The sequence below is a fragment of the Falco peregrinus genome, chromosome 4 (genome assembly GCF_023634155.1).
Source record: "Falco peregrinus isolate bFalPer1 chromosome 4, bFalPer1.pri, whole genome shotgun sequence".
In the NCBI taxonomy this organism is placed as follows: domain Eukaryota; kingdom Metazoa; phylum Chordata; class Aves; order Falconiformes; family Falconidae; genus Falco; species Falco peregrinus.
The window spans coordinates 120,382,749-120,408,698 of record NC_073724.1 but is presented as its reverse complement, the minus strand read 5'-3'; the positions used below and the strand labels follow the sequence as shown (position 1 = coordinate 120,408,698).

The 25,950-nt window shown below is 48.6% G+C and overlaps 3 protein-coding genes across 3 annotated transcripts; 2 read left to right on the top strand and 1 right to left on the bottom strand.

Moving 5' to 3' along the window:
- Positions 1 to 724: 724 nt before the first annotated feature.
- On the top strand, positions 725 to 1,672 carry LOC106112979 (olfactory receptor 52I2-like). The gene has a single exon (XM_013305162.2). The coding sequence runs from the start codon at positions 725 to 727 to the stop codon at positions 1,670 to 1,672; it is 948 nt and encodes a 315-aa protein (XP_013160616.1).
- A 3,846-nt stretch (positions 1,673 to 5,518) lies between these two features.
- Positions 5,519 to 11,111, bottom strand: LOC101924423 (olfactory receptor 52K2-like). Its single transcript, XM_055803182.1, has 2 exons — positions 11,100 to 11,111; positions 5,519 to 6,688 (listed from the first exon to the last, which is right to left on the bottom strand). The coding sequence occupies exons 1-2, from the start codon at positions 11,109 to 11,111 to the stop codon at positions 5,750 to 5,752; spliced, it is 951 nt and encodes a 316-aa protein (XP_055659157.1). The 3' UTR covers positions 5,519 to 5,749.
- Positions 11,112 to 20,065: 8,954 nt separating this feature from the next.
- LOC101924589 (olfactory receptor 51H1-like) lies at positions 20,066 to 21,115 on the top strand. Its single transcript, XM_005230478.2, has one exon. It carries the CDS (start codon positions 20,066 to 20,068, stop codon positions 21,020 to 21,022), a length of 957 nt encoding a protein of 318 aa, XP_005230535.2. The 3' UTR covers positions 21,023 to 21,115.
- The last annotated feature ends 4,835 nt before the right edge of the window (positions 21,116 to 25,950 follow it).

The following is a 25,950-nucleotide window of genomic DNA, read 5'->3' as shown; positions in this document are numbered from 1 at the left end:
CCTGCCCACCATACTCAGACCCTTCTTGTCTCTCCAGGATTGTTCTCTGGAGTTTCTGTATTACCTTCAAGCTTCTTCCACCAGAATAAAACCTCAGAAGTTAACATTTTCCTCTGACTACCATCTAGTTTTGCGGGCTTCTTTCATGGGTGAATGACAGAATGAAGACAGAGCAGCAAAAGGCTTAATGATGCTTAATGATGATGCTTAATGTTGCAGAGCACTTTCTGAGACCACTTCTCGCCCTGCAAATTTGGAGAAATTTGCTATGCTGAGCCCATTGTGGGGAAGCCAGGGCTGCTCAGGCAAAAGCTCTGTCTGAGGGAAGCTGGATGCAGGCATTTTTTCTCTCCTCTTGCAGCTTATTTCAAGATGTCATCTGAGCAGTGGTGAGTGACCAACAAAGAAATCAGCTTTTCACAAGCAACAGACTGTAAAAGTCCCTTGGTTGTCCCTGGTGGCACAACTTGGAACATGAACTTCTTCATCTCATAGGAACTTTCAAGCCGTAACTGCCCGATTTATTCAGCATTTCTGATCCATTCCCCCTGGCTGGCCATGTTATGCTGTATCACTCCTATCTCACACATCATAATAACAATGTGGATTCCGGATCTGGCTTTTGCGCTGATGAAGAGTGCCCAGCTCATCCCCCTTGGTTCTGGACATCTCAGGGTTCAAAACAGGGCTCCTATTTTTAAGCACAAAAGCAAGATTCTTCTGCATGGCTTCTGATCCCTTCAACCACCCCAACAGCAGCTCCTCTTCTTTCATCCTCGTGGGTGTTCCCAGCTTGGAAGCTTTCTCCACCTGTCTGGGCATCCTTTTCTGCTCAGCCTATATCATCACCTTGGTAGGAAATGGTGTAGTTTTGCTCGTCATTGGGTTGGACAGCTCCCTGCGTGACCCCATCCACTGCTTCCTGGGCATGTTGGCAGTCGTTGATGTGATGATGGTAACATCCATTGTCCCTAAGATGCTGAGTGTATTCTGGCAGAACTCTACTGAGATTGGTTACATGGCCTGTTTTGTTCAGATGTTCCTTGTTCACTTCACAACATCAGAGGAGTCGGGAGTGCTGCTGGCCATGGCTGTTGACCGTTATGTTGCAATTTGTCACCCCCTCAGGTACCAAGCCATCTTGAATCACCAAACAATTGCCCAAATAGGCCTGGCCATTGTAGTGAGAGCTCTCCTTTTCATGGTCCCCTTAACAGGGTTAGTGACAAATCTCCCCTATTGCCGTTCCCATGTGGTTCCCCATTTGTACTGTGAGCACATGGCCATGGCAAAGCTGGCATGTGCAGACCCCAGGCCCAGCAGGCTTTACAGTGTGGTTGGGTCCTCTCTTATAGTAGGGATGGACATGGCTTTCATTGCTGTGTCCTATGGGATGATCTTTAAAACTGCCCTGCAGAAGAAATCCTGCTGGAAGGCCTTCCGCACCTGTGGGTGTCATATCTCTGTGATGCTGCTGTATTACATCCCTGGGATAGTCTCCATATATGCACAGCAGTTTGGCAGCAGCATATCTGTGCATGTACAGGTTCTGCTGGCTGATTTTTACCTGACCCTCCCCACCATGCTGAACCCCATCATTTACAGCATGAGGACCAAGCAGATCCGGCAGGCAGTGCTCAAAATGCTTTTTTTCAGGAAGGTTCATGCCTGACACAGTAGTTAGTAGTTTTCCAATTGTGTTCATCTATGCAAAGACAGCACCAATTTCATTCCCATTGAATGCACACGGTGAATAGAAGCAATGAGAGAAAGAGGAAGGACTCATTGACTTTAATGACCACATGACACCCTACTCTGATGAGAGTTATTTGGGACTGGGAGCATGAGCAAAGGTCAGGTCCTATTTCGCTTCCTGCTTTCCAGATGATTCAGAGAAGTAAGCAACAACCTTTGAGTTTTGGGATGTTCCCGATGCCATGAACATACCTGTGATAATTTAAAGCAGCATTTCAGGGCTCCAGGTATATTTGTGTCAATATACAGATTCTTTTCCAAATGGGGAAATTTCTTCTGTGTTGTCTTCTTTAGTCCTCAGGACTGGCAACAGGACACTGTCACACACTGCAGGTGCTATAGCCACAGAGGCTCTCCTCTCTGGGCTTCTCTTGTACAAAAGGTTGACCCTCACTGAGAACGGACAAGCTTTTCTGGGTTTCTGGGTGATGATGGAAACTGAGCATATTCAAAGATAAGCTCTTCAAAGCATTCTGTCCATTCAACAGTTCACACAAGCTGGGTGGGGAAACCGAAGCAGGGAGATGCACAATGGTGTTTCTCACTGGATCTAAGTGTCCACAGCTTGTGGTGGTGGAAATAAACACTGCGTCTCCTTGGGGATACTTCCCAATCCTGTGTCTTCTTGTTGTAATGAGCAAAAGTACCTGAATAGATAAATCTAGCATGTCTTGGAGGCCTGAAGGACAGCATGGAATAGGTCTGAGTGTCCTGAGCCAAGCGAGCTCTTGCTGATATTAGACGAGCTGCATCCCGGACTTTTTTGAACCCTGACTGAGCCAGCCAGCTATGTTCAGCCAGGATTGACAGGCTCTGTCTGGGGGCTGCAGCACCCAACCATTCTGAGACTTCCCTGTTTGTGAGAGCCCTCTTCTTCTGGAAGCTGTGACCTACCTGGGAATGACCCAGACAATCCAGGTCTCTCAGCAATGTCAGGTTTTATCTGGAAACTGCACACACAGGAGCCGTTTTGAGGCTTTACAGCTTATCATCAGGAAACACAAAGTCTACCATCAAAATGAGATAAGGATATTTCTGCAGGCATTATTGTGAACTGGTACTGGAGGCTCCCAAGCAGAGGGGCAATTTCAGTGAACATGAGAGTACATGTCATACATGCATAGAATGACAGAAACATTTGAGTTGAAAGACACAGTTGAAAACATCTCATTCCGCCCTACGTGCCAGGGACAGGGAAACCTCCCACCAGGACGTGTTGCTCACAACCCCGTCCAGCCTGGCTTTGACCACTAGCAGGGATGGGGCACCAAGCACAGACAGACAGCATATTGACCAACCGCCTGTTTACGTGGCACTGGACGCTTTCATCCCCTTATCCCTTGGCTTTCCCACACTTGATTGCACCCAGTCCACACTCATCCCTCCCATTGCCAGCCTTTGGTTCCTCCCCTAAACATGCCATAGCAAGTGCCACACAGTCCCCAAATGCCTCTACCTGGCATCCCATATCGATTGTCCCCAACACCCTGTAGGCAGTACGCCATGTGAGTTGGCAAGGAGGGAGACCCTCTGCCATTGGCCACCTTGGAGGTCTCACATGTGGCCATGGGCTGAGCATCCTCCTGGGACAGCCTGGGGAGCAGCCAGGCTGGGGGCTCTGTTGGCTCGGAGTGGGATATTGGGGTCCCCCCGCCTGCCATGTCCCTCTGCTGCTTTGGGTTCATGGTGGCGAACCTTTAATCACACATCCCAGAAACCTCGGCACATGACAGACAGGTCCCTGCTGCAGGCCCTGCAGGAGGATGGCATCCATGCTTGTCGTGGTCTAGAGCCGGTAGGCAGCTGAGCAGCACACAGCCACTCACTCGCTGCTCCCCACAGTGGGATGGGGCAGAAATCAGAAGAGGAGAAGCGCAAATACTCATGGGCTGAGGTAAAGATAGTTTCATAGTAAAAATGAAAGAAACCTCAGAACCACCAACAGCAAAGGAAAACAAAAGCCAGGAAGACAAGTGATCCAGAAAGCACCAGTTGCTGAGCACCAGCGGAATGATGCCCAGCCAGTCCCTGAGCAACGGCAGCCCTGGCAAACCTCCCCCATCCCCAGCCCTCACCACTGGTATTGCTGACCATGATGTTGCGTGGTCTGTAACATCCCTTTGGTCAGCTGGGGTCAGCTGTCCCCGCTGGGTCCCCTCCCACCTCCTTGTGCACCCCAAGGCGACTCACTGCTGCGGCAACAGGAGGAGCAGAAAAGGCCTTGAGGCTGTGCAGGCACTGCTCAGCAGTAAATAAACCATCGCTGCGTTATCAGCACCACTGTGGTGCGTTCACCTTGGCTGGATGTCAGGTGCCCACCAAGCCGCTCTATCACTCCCCTCCTCAGCGGCACAGCGGGGGGAGAAAACAAGATGGAACAAAAGCACAAACAGCTCGTGGGTCAAGATACAGGTGGTTTAATAAAGCCAAAGCAAAGTCTGTGCGTGGCGGCAAAGGAAAACCAAAGACTGATTCTCTGCTTCCCATCAGCAGGCGATGTCCAGCCACTTCCCAGGAAGCAGGGCTTCAGGACGCGTAGCCGTTCCTGTGCAAGACAAACAGTGCAGTGAGAAATGCCCCCACCTCCTCCTCCTTCCTCCCAGCTTGTACTGCTGAGCAGACCTCGTATGGCGTTGGAATATGCCTTTGGCCAGTTTGGGTCCTCTGTCCCGGCTGTGTCCCCTCCCCAGATCTTGGCCACCCCCAGCCTCAGGTACTCGCAGAGTCTGGTGTCTGAGTCAGGCGGGAGGATCAGCGCTGCACTTTAGGTGTTGGGCATCATGTAGATTGTACAGCTGCCGAGGAGGGTGACGGTGGGGGGATATGACTGTAAGCAGACCAGAAGGCACCCAGAGGCAGCAGTGTCAGGAGGCACTGAAAGAATTGAGCTTGTAGCCACCAGCTTGTCTTTGGGGTTCAACACAGGTCTTTGTAACGCTCCCCTTTCCTCTCCGGCTCCGTGCAGGATACATGTAGGACCTCAGACTTTGCTCAGGGACCAGGCCTCTGTGCCCGGATTTCTGTGGGGTGAAGGCACAAGGAGAGCTGGGATGGTCAGTCACTTTGTGCTGTTAGGAGATGAGGCTTCACCGTGGATAAAGTGACGCACAGATTTTCTGAGGAGAACAAGAGGAGTTTAGTGCCTGTTCTCTGCCCCCCTACTCTAACCCACACTCTGCTCCTCACCTCAGGATGCCATTGCAGGGGCCTATACGCTTAGGGAAGACACGCAACACAGAGAGGTAGGGACACTCCTCAAAATATTGGGAAACGTTTTGTAGAATGCACATCACGGCTGATGCCGGTTTGGTGTGTCTAATAAGAAGGGAACAAAACCCAACGCGACACTGCGGGGTTTCAGTGTGACTTGTAGACCCTGTTCTCAGGTGAGCTGGCTTTTGGGGATTGCTGCAAATGCTTCAGTAAGCTTTCAAGACAAGAGTCAAAATCTGCTTGGGCCAGCATCTGGAGGGGTGCGTGTGTCTAAGTGTGCATATGCAACCCCCCACCCCCCCCCGCATAGCCAGGCACCAAGATCAGGCAGCTGCTAAAAACTAGGAAGTGGAGAGGTGGCGAGTTACAGACTGGCTGGAAAAGGTACGTGGGGAGCATGAGTCCATGAACAGACTTTCATTTCCAAAGCGGTAACAGGCTTTTATCGAGAGCTGAGATGAAGAGGGGAGGCAGGAGGTGGTGCAGATCTGAGGAGGACCAAGGACACAGATAGAGTTAGACACGGTTTACCTTCCCATTCTGAACAGGAATGTAGAATTCACTTTCTAAAGTTATAATGTCTCACCAGTCAAACTCTCCATGCTGCCTCCAGCTTTCAGGGTTTGGGCAAGATGATGACAGCATGGTCCTGCTTCTCCAGCAGACAGCTTTTTAAGTTTTTTCTTTGCTCCCCAAAGATGCTGCCGTTGTTCCCTGTTCCAAACCGTAGCCCTTGCCACCTGGCATTAGTGATGGGCTGGGGTCAGGACCTGGGCTGGATCTATTTCTGCCAGCGCAGGCTGAACACACGGTCCCGGATCTGCTTGGTCCTCACGCCGTAGATGAGCGGGTTGAGCATGGGAGGCACCAGCAGGTAGAGGTCAGCCATCAGGATGTGGAGCTGCGGGGGGATGCTCTGGCCCCAGCGCTGAGTGTAGAAGGAGAAAAGGGCGGGTGTGTAGAAGAGCAGGATGACGCCGATGTGGGAGCCACAGGTGCCAAAGGACTTCAGACGAGCCTCTCTAGAGGAGAGGCCTATGACTTCCCTCAGAATCAGCACGTAGGAGACAGCGATGAAGCTGGAGTCTGAGCCCACCACAACGGTGGCTACCGTGATCCCATAGATGCTGTTGCGCCGCGTGTCCCCACAGGCCAACTTCACCACTGACATGTGCTCACAGTAGGAGTGGTGGATGACGTGGGGGCCACAGTAGGACAGGCTGGTCACCATGCAGGTTACGGGCAAGATGGTGGTGACGCCACGCACTACAGCAGCCAGGCCCAGCTTGGTAATGGTGGGACCAGTCAGGATGGCAGAGTAGTGCAGGGGCTTGCAGATGGCCAGGTATCGGTCAAAGGCCATGGTGAGCAGCACCCCTGACTCCGTTATGGAGAAGGTGTGGATGAAGAACATCTGGGCCACACAGCCCTCAAAGCTGATCTCATGGGAGTGGAACCAGAAGATGCTCAGGAGCTTGGGCATGGTGGAAGTGGTGAGCACAAGGTCAAGGGCAGCCAGCATGGAGAGGAAGTAAAACATGGGTGTGTGCAGGCTTGGGTCCATCCTGATCACCAGGAGGAGCGTGATGTTCCCCAGCACTGCCGTGAGGTACATGGTGCAGAATGGGAAGGCAATCCAGAACTGAGCATCCTCCAGCCCAGGGATGCCTGTCAGGATGAAGGATGAGGGACTGGAGTGATTGGAGGAGGACATGAGGCACTGCTGCAGAGCTGGAAGGGAAGACACAGCAACAGCTGGCATGGGCAGGGAGAGCAATGAGCTGGAACAAGCACTGCTGTGGACCCCAGCCACAGCCAGAATAGCCCCGACTGTCTTCTCAGGCACACAGACCTGGACTCCATGACCCTTATGGGCCCCTTCCAACTCGAGGTATTCTATGAAACCATTGTACGATAGGATTCATATCCTCGTGCCTCTTATGCAGGTACACTCAGTGCCATCACTGGGAAGACGCAAACTCACATGGTCTTAGCCTGGACCTTGGGGAGTTCCCTTACCTCTCCTCCCACCCCGGGCTGGCCTCTGGCTGTTGTCTCCACCCGTCCCCTCCATAGTTTGGGAGTCACAAGCTCAAAGCAACATTTAGTTGCCATCAGTTCAAAAATCTAAGATGGGAGCAGGGGAAAGATCCAGAATACTCTGTTGGGTTAAAAAGGCCATTCGGTGTCATGACAAAGAGCTGCTGTAGTGCTTGTCCCTTCCAGAGCAACCATCCTACGGTGTGTGTAACACATTTGCTGCAAGCCCCTGCCAAAGGCAAGGAGTGCTGTGAATTGTCCCTGTCCTGGTTGGACAGGGCTGGGAGCAGCCTGGGCTGGGGGGAGGGGGCCCTGCCCATGGATGGGGTTGGAACTAGATGGTCTTTAGACTTCATCCCAACGTAAAACATTTCTCCTGGTTTCAGCTGGGATAGTTAATTTTTTTCTTTTATTAGTTGTCAGCTCTGGGGGCTGTTCCTGCTGGAGCCCAAATACAAACCACCTTGCTGGAGTCCCTCTCTCAACAGGCATCCTGCGTATGGGGTCCCTGTCTCCTGCATCAGGAAGGAAAACCAGTGTCATGGCAAAAACTGTCCTGAGGCTGTAGTGCCGCTCCCTTCCGGCGCTAACTCTCCCAGGGTGTGTGTACCTCCTTATCCACAAGCCCCTGCCAAAGGCAAGGAGTGCTGTGAATTGTCCCCATCCTGTAGGGAAAACGGAGGCACAGAAGGGTTAAATCAGCCTGCTGGCAGCAAGGGAGTTAGATGCAAGTTCCTCACTCACTTGTGCCCCCTCTTTTCCCCAACATACCCAAGGACCAGACTGCATCTCCTTGGCTTTCATTTGACTTCCTTGACCCCTGAAGAGTTTCCTCTCTCCTCCAAAGCGCTTTGAGCCCTCCACATGACACAAACCAAGAGGCCTTTTGCTCTGTTTCTAGCCATTGCTGTTTGCAATGTGAGTACAAACAGTGCAACGGCAATATTGGGAAATGCTGCCAAGACAAAGTTAATTGTAATTGGGCTCATGCAAAGGAGCTGTCCCTGCTGCGCTTCAGTTTCACCCACGTTACACCTGACCTCCTCTACATTCTGTGCGTCCTCCTCTTGACGTGCCCTGCAGCCACGGTGCCAGTAAGCTAGCAGCCAGAGGTGCCTCCAGACCCCCAACACACACACGTGCAGACACACACACACTCTCATACACACACACACTGACAGACGGTGCCAGGTGTCCAGTGCCAGGTGCCAGCCGGGTACAGAGCATCACACCTGGAGCAGCTTCTCCTTTATCTCCTCCGCTCCAAGCCAGCCTTGCATGGACCTCTCCTACCACCAGCTCCCAAGAACGGCTGCAGGTGCAGCCTGCATACGAGTGCCGTGTTAGGAAGATACTGCTGCCGATTTGGCTGCTTTGCAGTTGTACACGCAACAGCAGGGATGGGAGCAGCACTTGCAGACTTGTTGCTGCTCAGGGGCAGCGGCGCTTTCAGGCCAGTTGACACACTTCTGAGCTTTTCCTTTGTGCTTTTGCTGTGGCTTGAAAAGCTGACAGGGTTTTCTGTTGTGCAATTCAGTAGTTCAGTCACTTGTAAAGTGACCAGTTTGCTCACTGCAGTAGTCAAAATCCAGAAGGTTTTCTAGAAATGGGGGACGCTGGGCACCTTGACCTAGCTTGCTGTACCCCGTTAGATGAGTTGCTGACTGTATTTCTTTCCTGAACGGTGGGACAGCTTAAAATGCCCTCAGAGAACAAGATGCTTGGTATTGAACAAAGTGCAAAAGGAGTGGAAATCTCCAGTTGCTAGCATACTGGCAAAGCTCCCCTGCCTTTGAAAGGACTGAGTAGATCCTGGGACTTGAAGCTGAGATTGTAACTCTTTCCTCACCTGCGCGGGTGAGCTCTGCCTCTCTGCTGCTAAGCAATAACCATTAAAGGTACCGGATTTGAAACGCTTAACCTTTGAGACGTTGTCAGTCTACCAGCCAGGCAGTCTGAGCCGGCAAAAAACATACAGCCGTCTGCTCTGGCCACCACATGCTGCCCTGGCTGTGCCAGTCAGCACTCCTGACCAGCGTACAGCCTGCACAAAAGAAAGTTAGCTGGAACGTGGGGTTTGAAGAGAGCTAGAGTAATCACCCAGCCCATACCCCCTCCCCAGTAGAAGATCAAAAGGAACCTCTGGTAGATACATGCACGACCTCATCTCCCATTGCAAAAGCTCCGTACTTTCCCCACATCGCCTGTTCCCGAGCATTCTCCTAGCGCCAAGCCTGTATCTCACCGGGGCTCCTGACTTTTGCCCTTTCCAGAAGGGAGAAGAACAAAGCTTTACCTTCCTTGTGGCGTCTGGCATCCTCTTGAGGCTTGTGCAAGCAAGAAGGCCAGGCCTAGGGCCATGGCCAGGCAACTGCAGGTCTTCACAGGTGACTGGGTCGGTGGATGTTACACCTGTGTGCCTACAGCTTGCCTGAAGCTGCTTTAACCAAGGAACAGCTTGCAGGCAAATAATTAGCACTGCTGTACTTGACCTATGCAAGGAAGCAAACCGAGGGTGCAGGTGTCTGCCTGGCAGGTCTCCACCACAACACTCACTTAATGTGGGATAGCTGGAAGTAAAAAAGGAGCTCCTTAACTCAACAGGAGGCGAAGTCCACCTAGGTGTACTGGCATAGCTGCACAGCAGCTTCTCCCGGTAGATTGTTTCATCTTCCACCTCCATGTGGCTAAAAGTTGACCCTGGCTCAGAGCTTGGCACTACGCATCAAAATACTGGCACTGCGCATAAAAATAGTGGCACACCACCAGACTGAATGACAAGAACCCCCACCCAGCTCACCTGGACGATTTGGATGCCACCCTGGCTCTACCTACATCACCTTCAAATACTGCTTCTCTCTCACACAGCCAAGCAACTCCTCAACGTGCCAAAAGGACCTGCATGGAGGTAGTTATAGGTCTGAAGGGCCCCAGTCGCCCCAGTCCCTCACTGCTGGGACTTCAGAGACTGTCGTCATCACAGAGGAAAAAGGGCTGCCTGGGGATAGCCAGGAATAGCAACGGCTTGTCAGCAAACGCACTGCCCTCTCTCACTGCATGGGTTATGTCTGTCTCAGCATCGAGCAGTGCCAAACAGAACTCTGGTCCACAAAGGGGGAAGATTTTCTCTGCGGGTGGGCAAACACCCCTCTGGGCATGCCTAGCTGCTTTCCTGGTACACACGCAAGGGTGCATATGTCCTCCTGGCTTAAGCCTGTTGGTGTAAAAGTCGCTTTGGCTCTGGATCCAGTGGCGCTGCACCCCTTCTGGGGCACAAGGTAGCAGCCTGGACTCTTAGGGCTCTATTTGAATGTCCCCTTCCACCTGGGCATCCTGAAGCACCCGTGAACTTTAGTGAATGCTTTGTAAACTTTTGGACCTCGTGGAGGTATCCTCTGACCCTGCAGTCTCTCAGGGGGGAGGTCATGTATGAAGCACAGGCGATCAGTGTGGTTTTCAGGGAGAAGGGTGCTGGAAAATCCTGGCTGGCAGACTGAGGGGGGCTGCTAAATCCAGACGTCTGCCTATGTAGAGCAGGAAAATTTGCAGCTTTGATGTCACGGTGCTGATAGTGAGCTGGAGGTAAAGAAGGTTCTTGTTGGAGCTCTGCAGGCTGCATTTCTTCTCTTTCTGTGTGCTAAGGAAGTGAGCTGGTGGTCTCCAGGTCCTCTCCAAAGAGCTACTGATGCTGCTGGACCATCTACCTAAAGTAGGTGGTAGAAAGAGGGGACAAACCTTTTTGTGTTTGCAGGCATCTGGGAGAGGAGTGAGGTTCATTTTGCTGACCCTCACTGCTTGGATGAGGGGGCGGGTAGTGGGTGATGTCCACTCCTTGGGTACATGGTACTAGCACAGGCATAGCCCAGCCTGGAGCCCCACACCTTCTTTAGGCCTCTTGGTTAGATGTGCAAAGGCTGATGATATATCTTCTTGTAGGAGAATTGCTGACATTTCTGAGCTTGAGCTGTGGGGAAGCCTCAGTAAGGGGAAGGTTAAACCTGCTGCACGTACCTTGTTCCCCATCAATAGTGACGGTAGAGCACTGCTCTCTTCCTCCATCCCTATATGTACCGGGTGTTCTGGGCACCAGCTCCCAGAGTCATGGGGAGGAGCACAAACACCTGTGAGCACTGATTTTCGAGCTGTCTTCATTTTGATAGTCCTTACACTATTTTGATGTGGTTTCTGTTGACTGAGTTATTGAAGTGCTAGGCTGCCATTGTTCCTATTCATAAATCACTGCTTCAAATACAGCACACAAAAAAAGAATGTATTTCGTAGTATTTCTTCTGAATTAACCTATCTATTTCCTTTATTTTCTCCAAGTCTTACAGTAAGAAGCATAAATATGCAACAAGTCTGGCATATTTATAAATCTGGACTACTGCAGGAGATTCCTGTTCAGAGTGTATAATGAGTTTATGTGGCACAAGAACAAAGTCTGGACTATTCTACTAGTAAATCTGTAGCTGTTGCATCCCTGATCTGGCTTTTGCAATCACAGCCCAGCAGGTGAGAAAAGCCCACATCCAGCTAGCTCATATTTTATGTGGTGGCTCATTGCCCACACTGCCAAGAGGGTCACAGGGTCTTGTGTGTTCTCTGCTTTCCCCAAGCTGTCCTCAGCAGCTCATTCTCCAGCCTAGATACCATGGCCAAGGAGAAGCAATAAATTGTTATTTTTCACACTTGTGGGAGATTGCCAATTAGTTGAGCAGGTAATTGAGCTGTAAGAGATACTGGAAAGGATGTGAATTGGATTATGAAACTTTTTATGAAATCACTGTACCCAGAGTAGTTGAGGGATTATGGGAGAATTTTGCAATGCTGAGTGATGAAGTGATAAATTGGACAGTAAAAATGAGTATAGTTTCATTAAAACTAGGTGCTCTGGCAAAACACGGACCTAATTTTGTAGAGACAATATGCTACGAGCTGCCTGTTCACACTCAGAAACAGGCATCTTGGAGTTATTACTGATGACTCCTTAAAAACATCAGAGTTGTACCCAGTGATGTGTGGAATCGAACTCTACAACTCAAGGGGAGTTACAAGGCAGCTATGTTTATTGTGGTGCCGGGTGCAAGGGAGATCGGTCCTCCTAACTTGCACACTGTTTCAACAAGCCATCCAATATTTATTATACAAAGTCATGCATATACATAGGGTTTTCAAACATAGAGAATCTCCTCCCTTTGGCACCTCTACAAGATGTACTTTTCATCTTCTTGGGCAGTTACCTGAAGTTCTTGTTTATCTTTGCATACATTACCAGTCTTTGTTATTTAGTTTCTGTTATTTTAAAACATCTGCTAGCTAACGATTAGTCCTTCCTCATTGTCCACTCTAAACATGTCAAGCTAATACATGCCCACTGGGCTGGTTTTAATCTATATCAGCATGATCCCGGGCAGCGGATCCACCTTCTTTGGGGTGGGGGCCATTTGAGTAGGAGGTCACTGATCTACTACCACAATTATTTTACCTTGGTTTATTTTCTTTTAGAAGTTAGCAGGTCAGAAAGCTCCTTATTTACATTCTTGTTGAGCTCATCTACATCGGTACTAATTGTCCCTTCTTGAAGTGCTAAGTGCTAAGCTCCCACCCTTCGCTCTTTCGGGTGCTAATGTTTCTGTTGTCTATGTAGCTTCTGTCTGCAGAAGAGTTCTAGGTTTTTTTCACTATATCACCAGTTACTTCACTCCATACTCCCCTCTCCTCCTTGTTGTCGTCACTGGTTCCCTCTGAGTCCTCTCAGCAAGGCAATGATTGGCACAGGTCAGAGTCAGTACACAATGGTTTCTCTCTGTCATTCCTTCCTTCTTGCTCATTTCCAATATTCCAGCATGGGCTGCATTCCATTTGGGGTTGTCTCTGCTCCAGTGTGGGTGCTTCATGCATTGCAATCCCTTTGGGGTCTACCTGTCATGCCCTTATTCATGGGCTGCATTCCCTTTGGGGTCGTACCTGCTCCAGTGTGGGTCCCTCATGGGTTCAGTCCCTTTGGAGCTGTACGTGCTCAAGAGTGGGCCTTCCACAGCCCACCATCCCTTCAGTGGGAGTGCTTCTACCACCATGGAGGAGCTCCTACTGCTCTGACCATGGTGTTTCCCTTGCTGGTTCTCATACTTTTTGTTCACTTCTCTCCCAATCTCACATTTTCTGTTCTTTCTTAAGTATGTTTTCACAGAGGCACTACGAACAATTTTAACTGGCTTCTCTTTGATGCATGATGGGTCTGTTACTGATCCAGCTGGAATCACCTCTGTCTGGCACAGGGCAGCTTGGACTTCCCTCCTTACCGCCCCTGCAACTCCCTCCACTACCAAAACCTTACTACCTACACCCAGTACACTTCTGCACAAATATCTTGAGCTGCTGTTTACAAATACTGTTTTGTTTTGTGCTGTGTGGACAATGAGTTAATTTGTTCCTAATTCAGTGAATGAAACTCTTCATCAGATGTGTTCTAGAAATTTCTGCTTCCACAAAGTGGTATTTATCTGTTTCTTCCAAAAATAATTTTATAAATTATAGGCAGGGAATAATCGCAAGAAAAAGGTAATAGTACACATTTAAACACAGTGAAAAAATTAATAGTAAATGAAAGTGGTTTATGCTGCCTGTCTGTCTCACTGCCTTTCTGGAATTCACTGGCATGCACTGCAAGGAAAGGAACAGGCCATAGCTAGTGCTAACTCCTTAAGGGCTCTGACTACATCCATGAAGCCATCAACCCGCTGAGCTTGTGTAGCTTTTTATTACAGTACTAGTGCTTGTTGCACAAAGTGTATTTACTCAAAAACTTGTAGTCATAAATTATGGTTATTTGTGTTGTGATAGTGACTGAGAGCCTGTCAAGGGCTAAGGCAGCACAGAAGCATAGAATCATTTAGGTTGGAAAAGATCTTTAAGATTATCAAGTCCAACCCACAACCAGGACTGCCAAGCTGACCACTAAACCATGTCCCTAAGCACCACATCTACGTGTCTTTTAAATACTCTCAGGGATGGGGACCCAACCACTTCCCTGTGCAGGTTATTCCAGTGCTCGACAACTCTCTTGGTGAAGACATTTTTTCCTAACATCCAATCTAAACGTCCCTTGGTGTAACTTGAGACCATTTCCTCTTGTCCTGTCACTTGTTACTTGGGAGAAGAGACCGACCCCGACCTGCCTACACCCTCCTTCCAGGTAGTTGTAGAAAGCGATCTGGTCATCCCTCAGTTGCCTTTTCTCCAGGCTAAACAACCCCAGTTCCTTCAGCCGCTCCTCATAAGACGTGTTTTCTAGACTCTTTCCCAGCTTTGTTGCCTGTTGCTGGACACGCTCTGGCTCCTCAACGTCTTTCCTGTAGCAAGGGACCCAAAACTGAACACAATATTCAAGGTGTAGCCTCACCAGTGCTGAGTACAGGGGTACAATCACTGCCCTAGTTCTGCTGGCCTTGCTTAGGAACCAGTGTGTGCAGTAATAACATGCACATCTATGGGTGAAAAGTAAGAGCCTCCATCTCTTTGTGCTTCAATCTGTTGTGAGGAAAAAGGAGAGATATGAGGGTTAAAGGCACTGACTGTGGCTTAGTCGAAGTGGAGCTGCAGAACTGGTTTAGTTGCAAAAGGGCTGGAGACACTGACACTGACACATTCCAACTGACTATTGGAAGTGCAAAACAGAGTCTACTCAGAGTGTTGAGAAAACGGTAATGGGGACAGTAATGTGGATTTCAGAAGAAATTCCAATCTGGCCACTAATGGTGACCTGCTCCCTGTAACCCATCTGAGAAATTCCTATGTTTGGCAAAATTCTCACTTCTCCTTTTCTTTCCTGTGCCGTTGCCCTGTAGTGATGAGGGAGTGATTAATCTAGACTTCTCCCGATAGTCTTGTTTTCGACTGGAGATCAAACATCACAAATCCTCTGAAGATGTTACTGTTCCATCATCCCTTTTACACAGTGAACCAGCTCCCAACTTCTCTTACCAGTAAGGATCCCCCTCAGGCACCCCTCACGCCTCCCCACCTCTCAGCCCCAAGCACTTGTCTGCCATTACACCCTGCCCTGCCCCCGGCAGGGCACCCCCACACGCATCTCCACTGGCATCCCAGCCAGGCTTGGGCTGTGGCCCTGGCTAGGGACAGACCTCCAGAGAAGTGCTCTGTACTTTACCAATGCAAAGACCACAACAAAAGGCTGAATCTACTGCAGTTAATCTTAAAAAATAAAACTCTGCTTCCCAGTTTTTGCAGGTTTTCCCCTTTGCAGTCTTTTAAACATCCAGCCCATGATGTGCAGGTACTTTACCTCCTGAGATGAGGACATGAACACCAGTCCCACCATGGTCATCCCTTAAGTGGTTAAAATTGACTTGTACTGCAGAAAGTTGTGGTTTGCCACAAAGCTACCGAGGGTCAGCAGCAGCAACATAGACATCTCCGTAAGCAACAGGGAGTGGGTGAAGAAGATTTGAGGGAAAGAAGCACTGCAGCTGATTTCCTTGCACTTAAACCAGAACATGGCAAGCACAATATGTCCTGAAGACAGACAGTTAGAATGATGGACAGTGTGGCCAAGAAATAGTACATGGGCTTCAGACCTCTAAATGCATAAAAGATGGGGAGGCATTGCCAAGGCTCACAGTGAAACAGATAGAGCAGAAGTAAGAAGTTTCCGAGCCTGGGAAACCTGTTGGGGGAAAAATGCAGCCTGAAGCAGAAGTTCTTGAATGCTGACATGAACTCCATGCAGATTTGTTTCAGCTCCTAAGCCTTGAAATGAAAAAAGGTATTTATCAGGTATACTATTATAATTGGCAACAAGAATTTAGAGGCAAGGATGAAGCACAGAGAAGCATCAGTATATCCTGCTTTGGATTCCTGGCTCAACCTCCACCCTACCTGACTGAGGCCAGTGGAAGTATCTGCACTGACTTTAGCAGGAAAGGAGAAAGGCCTCTATATTTCAAATATCCAGTGCAACTCCTGAGCAACTTCCACTATTACCACTTGCAATAGTATTTGTAGGCTCATATCCCATTGTTCTGGGCACTGAACCGTTGCCATAGCTGAAAACATCTGCACTCCTCAAAGTCTCCTGATAGGGTCAATCACAGACACAGTGTGTGTGGAGGAAGGAGGTGGTAAATGCTGTGTCTCATTGCAAACAACCATGTTATCTTACACAGAACAGAAGTCCCAGGAAAGGATAAGTACTGTAAATTAAGTTCCAGGGAACTTTGATGGTAAGGGTAAAAAGTTGTCTTGCCAAGTCCAAAGTGAGCGTGTTTCTGCTTAGTCTAAATTGTGTAGGTTTTGTGTTCACAGTAATGTTTTTCAATTTGATGTCTCCCACCCCTGTGCTGTCAGCTAGGGCACAAAGTATGTAATGGCAACAACAGGGAAATATCAAGCTGATAAATATATTCACAAAACACCATCTGGGAATAGTTTCTTTCCTCCCACAGTCCTGATAAAGACCCTGCCTGGCAAGCAAAGCAGTCAGAGTCCTTCTCAGGGTATTTTGCATCACCTGAGCTGCCGGAAGTGTTGGAGAGACTGCTCTAATGCCCAGAGCATGCTGGCATCTCCTGCTTGGCTTCAGCTTTGCTCATTGTGAGCTGAGCTACCTCATGTCTGAAAGGTAACACAGCCCCAGGGAATGACTGTGCTCTTCTGACACCCACAGCTCATTAAGCTGCAAAAACTGAGCGTGAGCTCAGGCTCCTGGTGTTTGGAGACATTTTTGGGCAAAGTCTGGGACAATCACAAAAAGTGCAGTGCTGCTGATGACAGAAACAACCTCAGCAAAAACCGGATTGAAGGAGCACAGAGAGGTCACACGTTGACGATGGAGGAGATCCTGGAGACCCAACCACTTCCCAAGGCACCCACAGAGTTGCACTTCTCACCACAGAACAATGTACCAGCCAGCCTCAGTGCTGCCAACACCAGACAAGCCACAGGCTGCCCTGTTTTATAGACACCCTGATCTGTCCCCCAGGGCACAGAACAATGTTGGAGGAACTCGGCTGCTCCAGGGGATTTTGCCTGTGCCCGCAGCTCTGCACTGTGAAACGATTCTTGGTCTTCTCCCCACCACACCAAAATATTCACCTCCTGGACAGGCTTCTTGAGTCCCAGGGGAGAAAAGAGGCTGAGTTGTCCAGCTTGAAGGGTCATGATCAGTGACACAAGGCCTGTCTGGAGGCCAGTAACTAGTGTAACCAGTGAGTCAATACTGGGACCAGTACCCTTTAACCACTTTGTTAATGGCCCACATAATGGGGCAGAGTGCACCCTCAGCAAGTCTGCAGATGATGCAAAACCTGAGGGCGGTGGGGTGGCGGCTGATCCCCACTCAAGATCCTTCTATTTTAATTTTAGGAGGAGGCTTATCTGCTTTAGGCACCCCTCAACAATGCCTCTTCCAAAACTCTCCCAATCTCCTTTTGAACTCATATAAATAATTTGGATCCACAGCAACCTTCAGCAAGGAGTTCCTCTGATCTGCAGCCCAGACAGGAACATGATCAGACCATGCCATACTCCTGCCCTCTCCCTCCTCACCACCAGCCTGAGAGTGTCACCGCTTTCTACAAGGACATTGACCGAAGGGTAAGGAAACACACCCAGCCCCAGTTTGTACTCCATCAATGGTGGGGAACAGGCAGCTGGAGGCTCCTCACAGCTGTGGACAAAAGGAACATCACACCACCCTCCATCTCTGTACCCCACCACCCACCCTCTCTATGTGAAACTCATCACAGAATAAGAAAAAATCTCAAAATAAAGTTTCTGATTATGAATCCATTGGCTGGTTGTTTTGGTTTGTGGTCTTTTGTGGGAACCTTCTGGGGATTTTCCTATTGTCCTCTCCTTATATTTAACCTATCTAACTATCTAAATGGGATATACACAAATATACTTATATAAAGTATACTTATGTGTGAACTGGGGAGCTGCACAGAGGTACCCAGGGGAGTAGGTGCCCAAGAAGGCACCAGAGCTGGGTCTCCTCACTTTCCAGAATGCAAAAGTTTCACAGAGCAGGACAAAACTGGGGTATTTTCTGAATAAACATTTTTTTGGCAACTTTTTTTTCTTTTACAACCAGTGCCCTAAAACTGCCTTCACTACTATTTTTGCACTCTTCCATTTTTTCAGAGAAGACAGGAAAACATGCTTGTACGCAGTCCTGTGGTACTCACACCCCCTGAAGAGCAAAGACATCAGCTGTGGCTCCCTGGGTGAGACCCACGGGGTTTGCTCTGGCTGAGTTAAATACAGCTTTCCAGCTCTCTGCCCAGTGCCTGCCTGCAGCAGTGTGCACAGCCAGGGCTCTTTCTGGTCCTCAGCCCGCATCCTCTGCTGTGACCTGGGGTAAGTACAGGGTGGGCTGCCTGAAGATGACAGAATAATGTTCTTCCCCTGCAAGGACAATCTGTTTGAGGGCTTGCATCAAAACAAGAATTTACTAAAGTCTCTGGCAGAAACAACAAACAGCATATTAGAAAAATGCGAGGAGCAAATGGCTTTGTTAAGTATTACTTTTGGTCTTGTATATACAGATGAGCTCGATTGAAATCAACCTTTGTAAATAATCAAAAATTTCTCTCATTCTCTCAAGCGTTACATAAATAGTATGTATAAGTTTATTTATACAATACCTTTTCTCCTCACAATTCTTTACACTCTCCGTTACGTCTTTCACTGTCCCATTTCTCCCTGTTCACAGTGCTTAGTTCAGGCCTGATCCTTTGGCCGTTGAAATCCTGTTTTTTTGTGTTTTGTGGGTTGGGTTTTTTTTTTTTTTTCTGATAGCAGATGAGGTCTCAGTGTGTGTGCATGTATGTACAGACACACTCTGGGACAAATCAGTTCGTGCTCCTCAGTTATATAAAATGTATTAATTTCCAGCTGAATAGACATGCACTTTCCCTGATGGGCTGTGGCAAGAACACCAGCTGTTCAGCTGGCACTTTTAAGATGCATTTAACTGCATTTGCAGAGAAGCCTGTTTGGAATATTTCTCTGGAAATCTCTCCCACCTGCCCCAGACTCCTGTTGCTGACCATCACAGCTCATGCTCCTGGGGTGGCAAACCTGCCCAGGAAAGCAGGAGGCTTCCAGAGTGCTTAAATGGAGACCTGGTGTTTGCTGTTGGGTTTTCTAATGGCCTCAGACAGATGAAACACCGCTTCAGGTTCTCGATCTTATTTGAGCCTCTGAATTTCTTCCTTTTCATTTAAGCTTTTTGTCAGCTGTAAAGCACAAGTCTATTTTCCTTCAATCAGGGTTGGTTTAGTTAATTGACTTGGAGGTTTAGATGATAAAGCTCCCTAAAACATTACACATTTTGCCATACTTAACAAAAAAAAAAAAAAAAAGGAACGATTCAATAGAGAATCACATATAATGGGGCTATTTCTCATCTCAGAGTGAGATATTATCTCTTGTGGTCTGACCGCATTCAGTTCACTACAAACATTAATCTTTCTCTGACTTTGCCTCTCTTCTTTTCCATCTCTCCTTACCTCTCCTGTCCGTGTGCTTCAGCCTTGCAGGGACCAGCGTGGCCAAGGCTGCTACTTCTACTGCTGTGGGAAGCAGTCAGCCCTGTTCCCAGGGCTGACCTCCAGGTCCCCATCCCACCTCTCCTCCTTTCCCAAGCAGGAGCACCCTGGCCCCAGGCTGTCATCCTGCCTACACTGCTGAGAAGCTTTCAGGCACTCCCAAAGGGCTGAACACAAAATCTCCTGAAGCTCTGGGTATTTAAAGATTGGGGACTACACCTAGGGGAGACACAAATTAAATGCCACACTGCTCTTTCGTGGTTATCTGCTGCTGTGCACAGCCCAGACAATGATCCTGGGACTGGTCCACTGTGGTTTTTCCTTGGTTGATGTGATGGTTATGTATGAAGGCAGCTGCACAGGGGTTTTTGGCTCTTGGGAGCCTGTCCCAACATCATTAGAGCTGGGGTGCATGGGATGTCTCATAACAGGGCTTTTATTCAAGACACTATTATTTCCAGACCCTGGGACCATCAATACGTGAGATGTCATCTTCCAATAGGACTGAGCCCAGCACCCTGACCTTCATCCTCACTGGTATTCCTGGTCTGCCAATGAGCAGCTACTGGATGGCGTTGCCTCTCTGCTGCTTGTACCTCCTCATGCTCCTGGGGAATTGCAGCTTACTCTGGATGATAAAGACAGACCATAACCTCCATACACCAATGTACTACTTCCTCTTCATGCTGTCTGTGGCAGACCTGGGCTTGTCTCTCTCCACCCTGCCCACCATGCTGGCCATTTTCTGGTTCGAGTCCACCTCCCTCTGTTTTGATGCATGCATTGTCCAGATGTACTTCATCCACTGCTTCTCTGCCATCGAGTCTGGCGTTCTGGTGGGTATGGCTTTTGACCGCTTCGTTGCTATTTGCTACCCTCTGCGCTACACTTCTGTCCTGACGAGCTCCCTGATAATGAAGGCTGGGGGGGCAATCTTTATGCGAGGCATCTGTGTGGTGATACCTGTTGCTGTCCTTATTCAGAAGATGCCTTTTTGCAGGTCCCATGTCCTTTCTCACTCCTTCTGCCTGCACCAGGACATGCTGAGGCTGGTTTGTGGGGATGTCAGGGTTAACAGCTTCTATGGGCTGACCGCGGTGATACTCACCAAAGGACTGGACTCCCTGGCCATCCTCCTGTCTTACATGATGATTATCAAGGCCATCTTGAGCATCGTCTCTCAGGAAGCACGAGCCAAAGCCTTTAACACATGCATCTCCCACATCTGTGCTGTCCTTATCTTCTACATCCCACTCATTGGCTTGTCCATCATCCACAGATTTCAGAAGCACCTGCCCCCCCTCACTCACACACTCCTGGCTGATGCCTACCTTCTGGTGCCACCTGTCCTGAACCCACTTGTATACAGCTGGAAAACCAAGCAGATCCGCAGGCGGATGCTTATCCTGCTCTGCTGGAGAGGGACCCAGCAGCAGGTCTAGTCCCAGAGTGACAATGCCCCAAAGCTAGTCTCCTCCTTCCTTTCCTCTCCAGAATGGTTGCTCATGGGCAATATGACCTCTTGGAGAAAATCATTCATGCTCATTCACTTCCCAGGAGAAACCTGTCATCTCTTCCACAATACAGGTTTTTTCCTCTCCATGGAGGGATGGATTATAGCAATTCACATTATTCCAACTCCCATTTTGGGATGCCCCACTTTTCAGGAAGTCTGCAAGAGGGCAGAGCTGGTATAGCCATGTGATGAAGTTGTTCTCCCTGCATGTAGGGAGAGAGAAGGCTACTGAAAGCAGTCTTTCACCAAGGAATTCATTGCTAACAGCAATTTTAGTCTCTGAAGAAATACAAATAGTGTTGCCAGACTTGTGCTTTTAATTACAATATCACTGTATTGGTCCATTATATGAAACTGTTAGTTCCCAGAGTTATGTGATCATATGAGACTCCTCAGCTTTCCTTCTACAAATAATGTGATTCACACCTTTACAGCTACAGAGACAGGAAGCAATGGCCTATGGACTGTAACTGAAGGACACAAACCCAGAAAACTGAGTCCAGTCTCATTGCAGGGTCTGCAAGGGGAGTGTATGGGTTTTATTGTCTCATATCATCTGCTCTGCCTATAACCCTTCTGGGAACATGAGGAAAATCTCTCCCCACCCTCCAGGTTATGACCCAAACGAGGGTAGGCTGGTCTGGAATGGAGGTAGTAGGGTGCAATGGGCATGCAACGCAATGCAAACACATCCTGCGACACGTGGTGCTGTTTGTATGCTGCCACGTTTCGTTAGGGACTCAGGTGATGTATAAGTGACATGCTTCAGACCCAGGGTGGCTGAGCTGCCCCTTTCAGAGCATCAGGCTGTCATTAGAGGACTTCCATCCCATCCCAAGACAACCTACCTCCTGATCTGCCTACCCTTGTCATTGTGTAAGATAATCCACCCTGCAAACCAAATCCCCTTAACTTTGTCATGTCTGCGGGGTTGTACCAAACCAGTTGCTCCTTTCTCCCTGCAAATCACTGCCTTCAGTCTTCCTCATGCGCTGGTCTTCTCGGGGCTATCTCAGTCCAGCCTTTGCCTCATTCCAGTAGCTGAGTGGTCAAGAAGGAGGGAGGAAGGTGAAAAGGAGGGGAAAGAGGAACCATGACCTTGCAGGTGAGGAGTCAGCAGCCCCCATCTCATGGGAAAGAGCATGCTGCATTGATGCTGCAAGCAGCACTTGTGCTGGGGAGGGATGTAGGCAGAAGAAACCACTGATTTCAGGGCAGGCACTTGGCATGGTCAGTCTCCAGCTGTGCAAAGAGCTACAAGGTCAAGGCTGGAGCTTGGGATGGCCTGGCCACCTCTCATCAGGTTCCAGAAAACTGGAAGATGCTGCACATTGCAAGGATGTACTGGAGAGTTTTGGTAGGGAGAAAAAAAATTATGTTTCTCTTTAGCTTTTTATTTGCAAGCAGCACCCATGTGTTCTTGCTGGTTTTAGTGCTTGGCACCTCCCAGTGACAGTACCTGGGAGACTCTGGAAGAGAGAGAGCATTGCCCTCCTCTGAAGAAAAATGCAGGTACAATTTGCCCATAACTCTCTCATGCTTGCCAAAATGAAGCACCTAAGTCCCTTTCATGGCACTGATCCTTGTCATTTGGACTTTCCATAGCAGCACCTAGGACAGCTGGGAGAAGCTCTCAGAACATTTACCAAAGCAGCTTTTGGAGCTATATGGGGTGGGTGGAAAAGCATGCTGCAAAGTGTCATGTCAGTCAGATGCTAGGAAGGGACTGGAAAGATGAATGCAAAACCAAAGGTGGGCGCATGGCAAATGAGTTTAACCTGCAAACTCTGGGCCTCATGGCTGGGAAGCTGCCAGAAGTGTCTCCTGTTTATTTCCAGGGGTTTGTAAAGTAGATGTCTGAAGACACAGAGTCTGTGTATGTCCATGCAGTGCTTGCTGAAGTTGTTGAGCAGCTTCTATTTGCCAACAAGACGTCAGAAGCTGGGGACCTAACCATGGAGACCCCAGCACTCCGCAGTGTTACTCTGTGCAGTAACCACTGGCATGTTATTGTGTGAGTGCGTGAAGGAGTACATTGTCTTGTGCTTGAACGTTTTGCTAAATCCAGGGACTCCAACTGGGCAAGCCATGGGGAAGAGCAGATGTTGCTGTAATCAGCCTGTGGACAGCAGAGAGCAGTTCCCTTGGAGGTTAAGGCAGCTGACACATATCAGCTGCTGATAAATCTGGCAGCTGTTTTGAACCAATTGCCTCGAAGGTATGAAGGAATTGCTCAAACTATGAGCAATTCACTCATTTCAGCCAAGCCCTGCCAACTGACACGGTGGCTCTGAGTCACCCAGCCCTGAACAGCCCATGTATCTTCTTCCCGGACAGACATGGTATGAAAATTTGTCCATCCCAGCCCTCTTGGAGGTGGCCTTTGACTCAAGAACTGAGCACAGCTAATGCATTGCAACCCTGAAAGGTCTGTGTGATGCTGAGTAATGAAATCTGTAGTAGTGTCAGTTTGTATTTATCCTAAAATCATCTCACCCACTTTACAGAATAATGTGGCCAGGTACCTTGCTGTCTGTTGATTTAGGTTTACAACATGAAACACACTTCCCTGAGGCTTGCATGCATGCTCCATACCTGCAGTCCTGCCGAAACCCAGCTATTCTCCATCTGTCTCTGAGTCACAGCAATTTGCCAGCTTCATTTAATAATTGACAGGAGCATGAGTCTTGCTATCATTTACTGTTTGTTTTTCTATGTTTGACTTTCCATCGACGGGGCCAAAAGCAATAATGTACATACCAATTTTTCTACAAGTGCTTTACACCTGTCCTTCTCTTTCTCTTATCTGCACTTGCTCAGCCCTGTACCTACATACTACATTTACCATCACAAAATTCCCTTTTGCCAGCAAACAGCGTAAGTTGTCAACTTCTATGTCACACCAGCACCTTCACAGCCTGGTAAGTACAGTAGCTCTGGTGATGCTGCACAGGCATGTGAAAATAAGTGATGTCCAGATCCTGCCTCACTTGCTTCTTATTCTGGTCAACATTTGTGTTTTGTACCAATCTCATATTTTGGCTGTGTGCGCAGCTTTCCTGCTAACACAGCTAACGCACAGCCCTTGCAATGGATTCAGCTGGTTTTGTGTTAACAGCTTTCATCAGGTTTTCCTTCCAAGAAAGGGGAAGGCTCTCTGCAGCAGCACAGCTTTCTTACTGGTAAAGCTTCACCTGCTCTGCAAGACATAGAAACCAGGCTCTAACTAAGAAGTTAAAGGAGTCTATGGACAAGCTCTGGGTCAGATCCGGGACACTGGTACATAAAACTGAAGTATTTGGTTTTCTTTTTATTATTTTTAGTAGCAACCACCCAACTCCTCTGCTTATGCATCTTGGGATTTCACTGTTATGAGGTCCCATTAAGTTCCAGGGAATTTTGTAGCAAATCAACATGAATGGGGTGATCCTGAGAAGGGTTACATGCTCATTGGGAAAGTTTATTTTATCTTTGAAATTGGACATGGACTAATGTTCTGACTTAGTTTAAGACCACAAAATCCCCTGTTTATGCCTCCATACCCATATGTTTGCACATTGCGGGACAGAGCAGCTTTTAGCTCCATGTAAACAGATTTCATACATTAATCTCAACCCTGAGAATGAAGTAGGTTACAGCTGAGGCCAAAATGAATTGGACATTTTAAGTACACAAAGTGGGTGCCATAAAAGGGCATACAGCTTTTCAAAGTGCTGAGGAAAAACTCCAAAAATCCACCTTCTGGGTTTCCCTGGATTCAGCCCTGCATTCAGTGTCTCAAATTTGGGTCTACATGTGGGCCTGGGATCCAAGCTCCCGTGACAGTCAGAGGTGGTGAGCCAATGCAGTCCATGGAGCTGTGGAGCACATCTGCTCTAAGGTAAGCTGAGACACTCTGTAGCTTCAAACAAGGAAACTTCAAACTAAATCCTAACCCCCAAACTACATCCTAGGTAACAAACACTTCATTTTAAATTTCACCTGGTGGGTGTGACCCTTTGGAGGTGTTTATAGCTCTGTAGGTTATGCATGAATAAACCCTCAGCTGTTACCCCACAAATATCCTTCAAGAAGCTCAAGGTGGGTTATGCTGGGTGGGTTTCAGAATTTGCAGAATAATCCTAGTCTTCAGCTGTGGCAGCAAATGAGGCATCGTGGCTGCCGAGGCTGACCTCGTCGGATCGCACGGAGACCTGGCCAGCCCATGCTGAGGAGCTGCTAACCACTGTCAACAGGGGATGTCTCTCCCATGTCCTCCTCGTCTTCTTCCTCCTCCTCCAGCTCTGTTAAGTGTGGTAAGTCATGTGGCTTTTGGCTCTACCATCGTGTCTCTTCTTGCAGAGAAGGGGTGTTTATTCAGCCTCATTTAGAAACCTGTGAATCCACTTCAGTGTGAGGGATGGACCAGATGACCTGTTCAAGTCCCTTTTGACCAAATTGTCTATGATTTCTAGGATTAGCACAGAACAGACAGCATAAAACTGTAGCATTGTGGCTTTGATGGTCCTTAGGGCACTTGGTTAGATATTCACCTCTGCTTTTATTGCAAGGTACTACTACATTACTGACTCTGGGCTACAGCATCCAGAAGCTATTGCCAGCAACAGCAGCATCTTTAATCATCAGACATTCATCCTGATGGGTGGCAGTGACATTTCTGTCCAGCCTCTGTGGTCTAATCTCCTTATACTCACTAGAAACTACATTCTCTGTATTGCAAAAGTGAAGAGCAGCTTTCATGCGCCCAGATATACTTTGCATTTTGTGCAAGTCCTCACAGATTCAGTCCTACCTTTTCTGATACCACCAGCCACACCAAGTCTGATTTGGTCTAATTCCATGGAAATTGCCTTC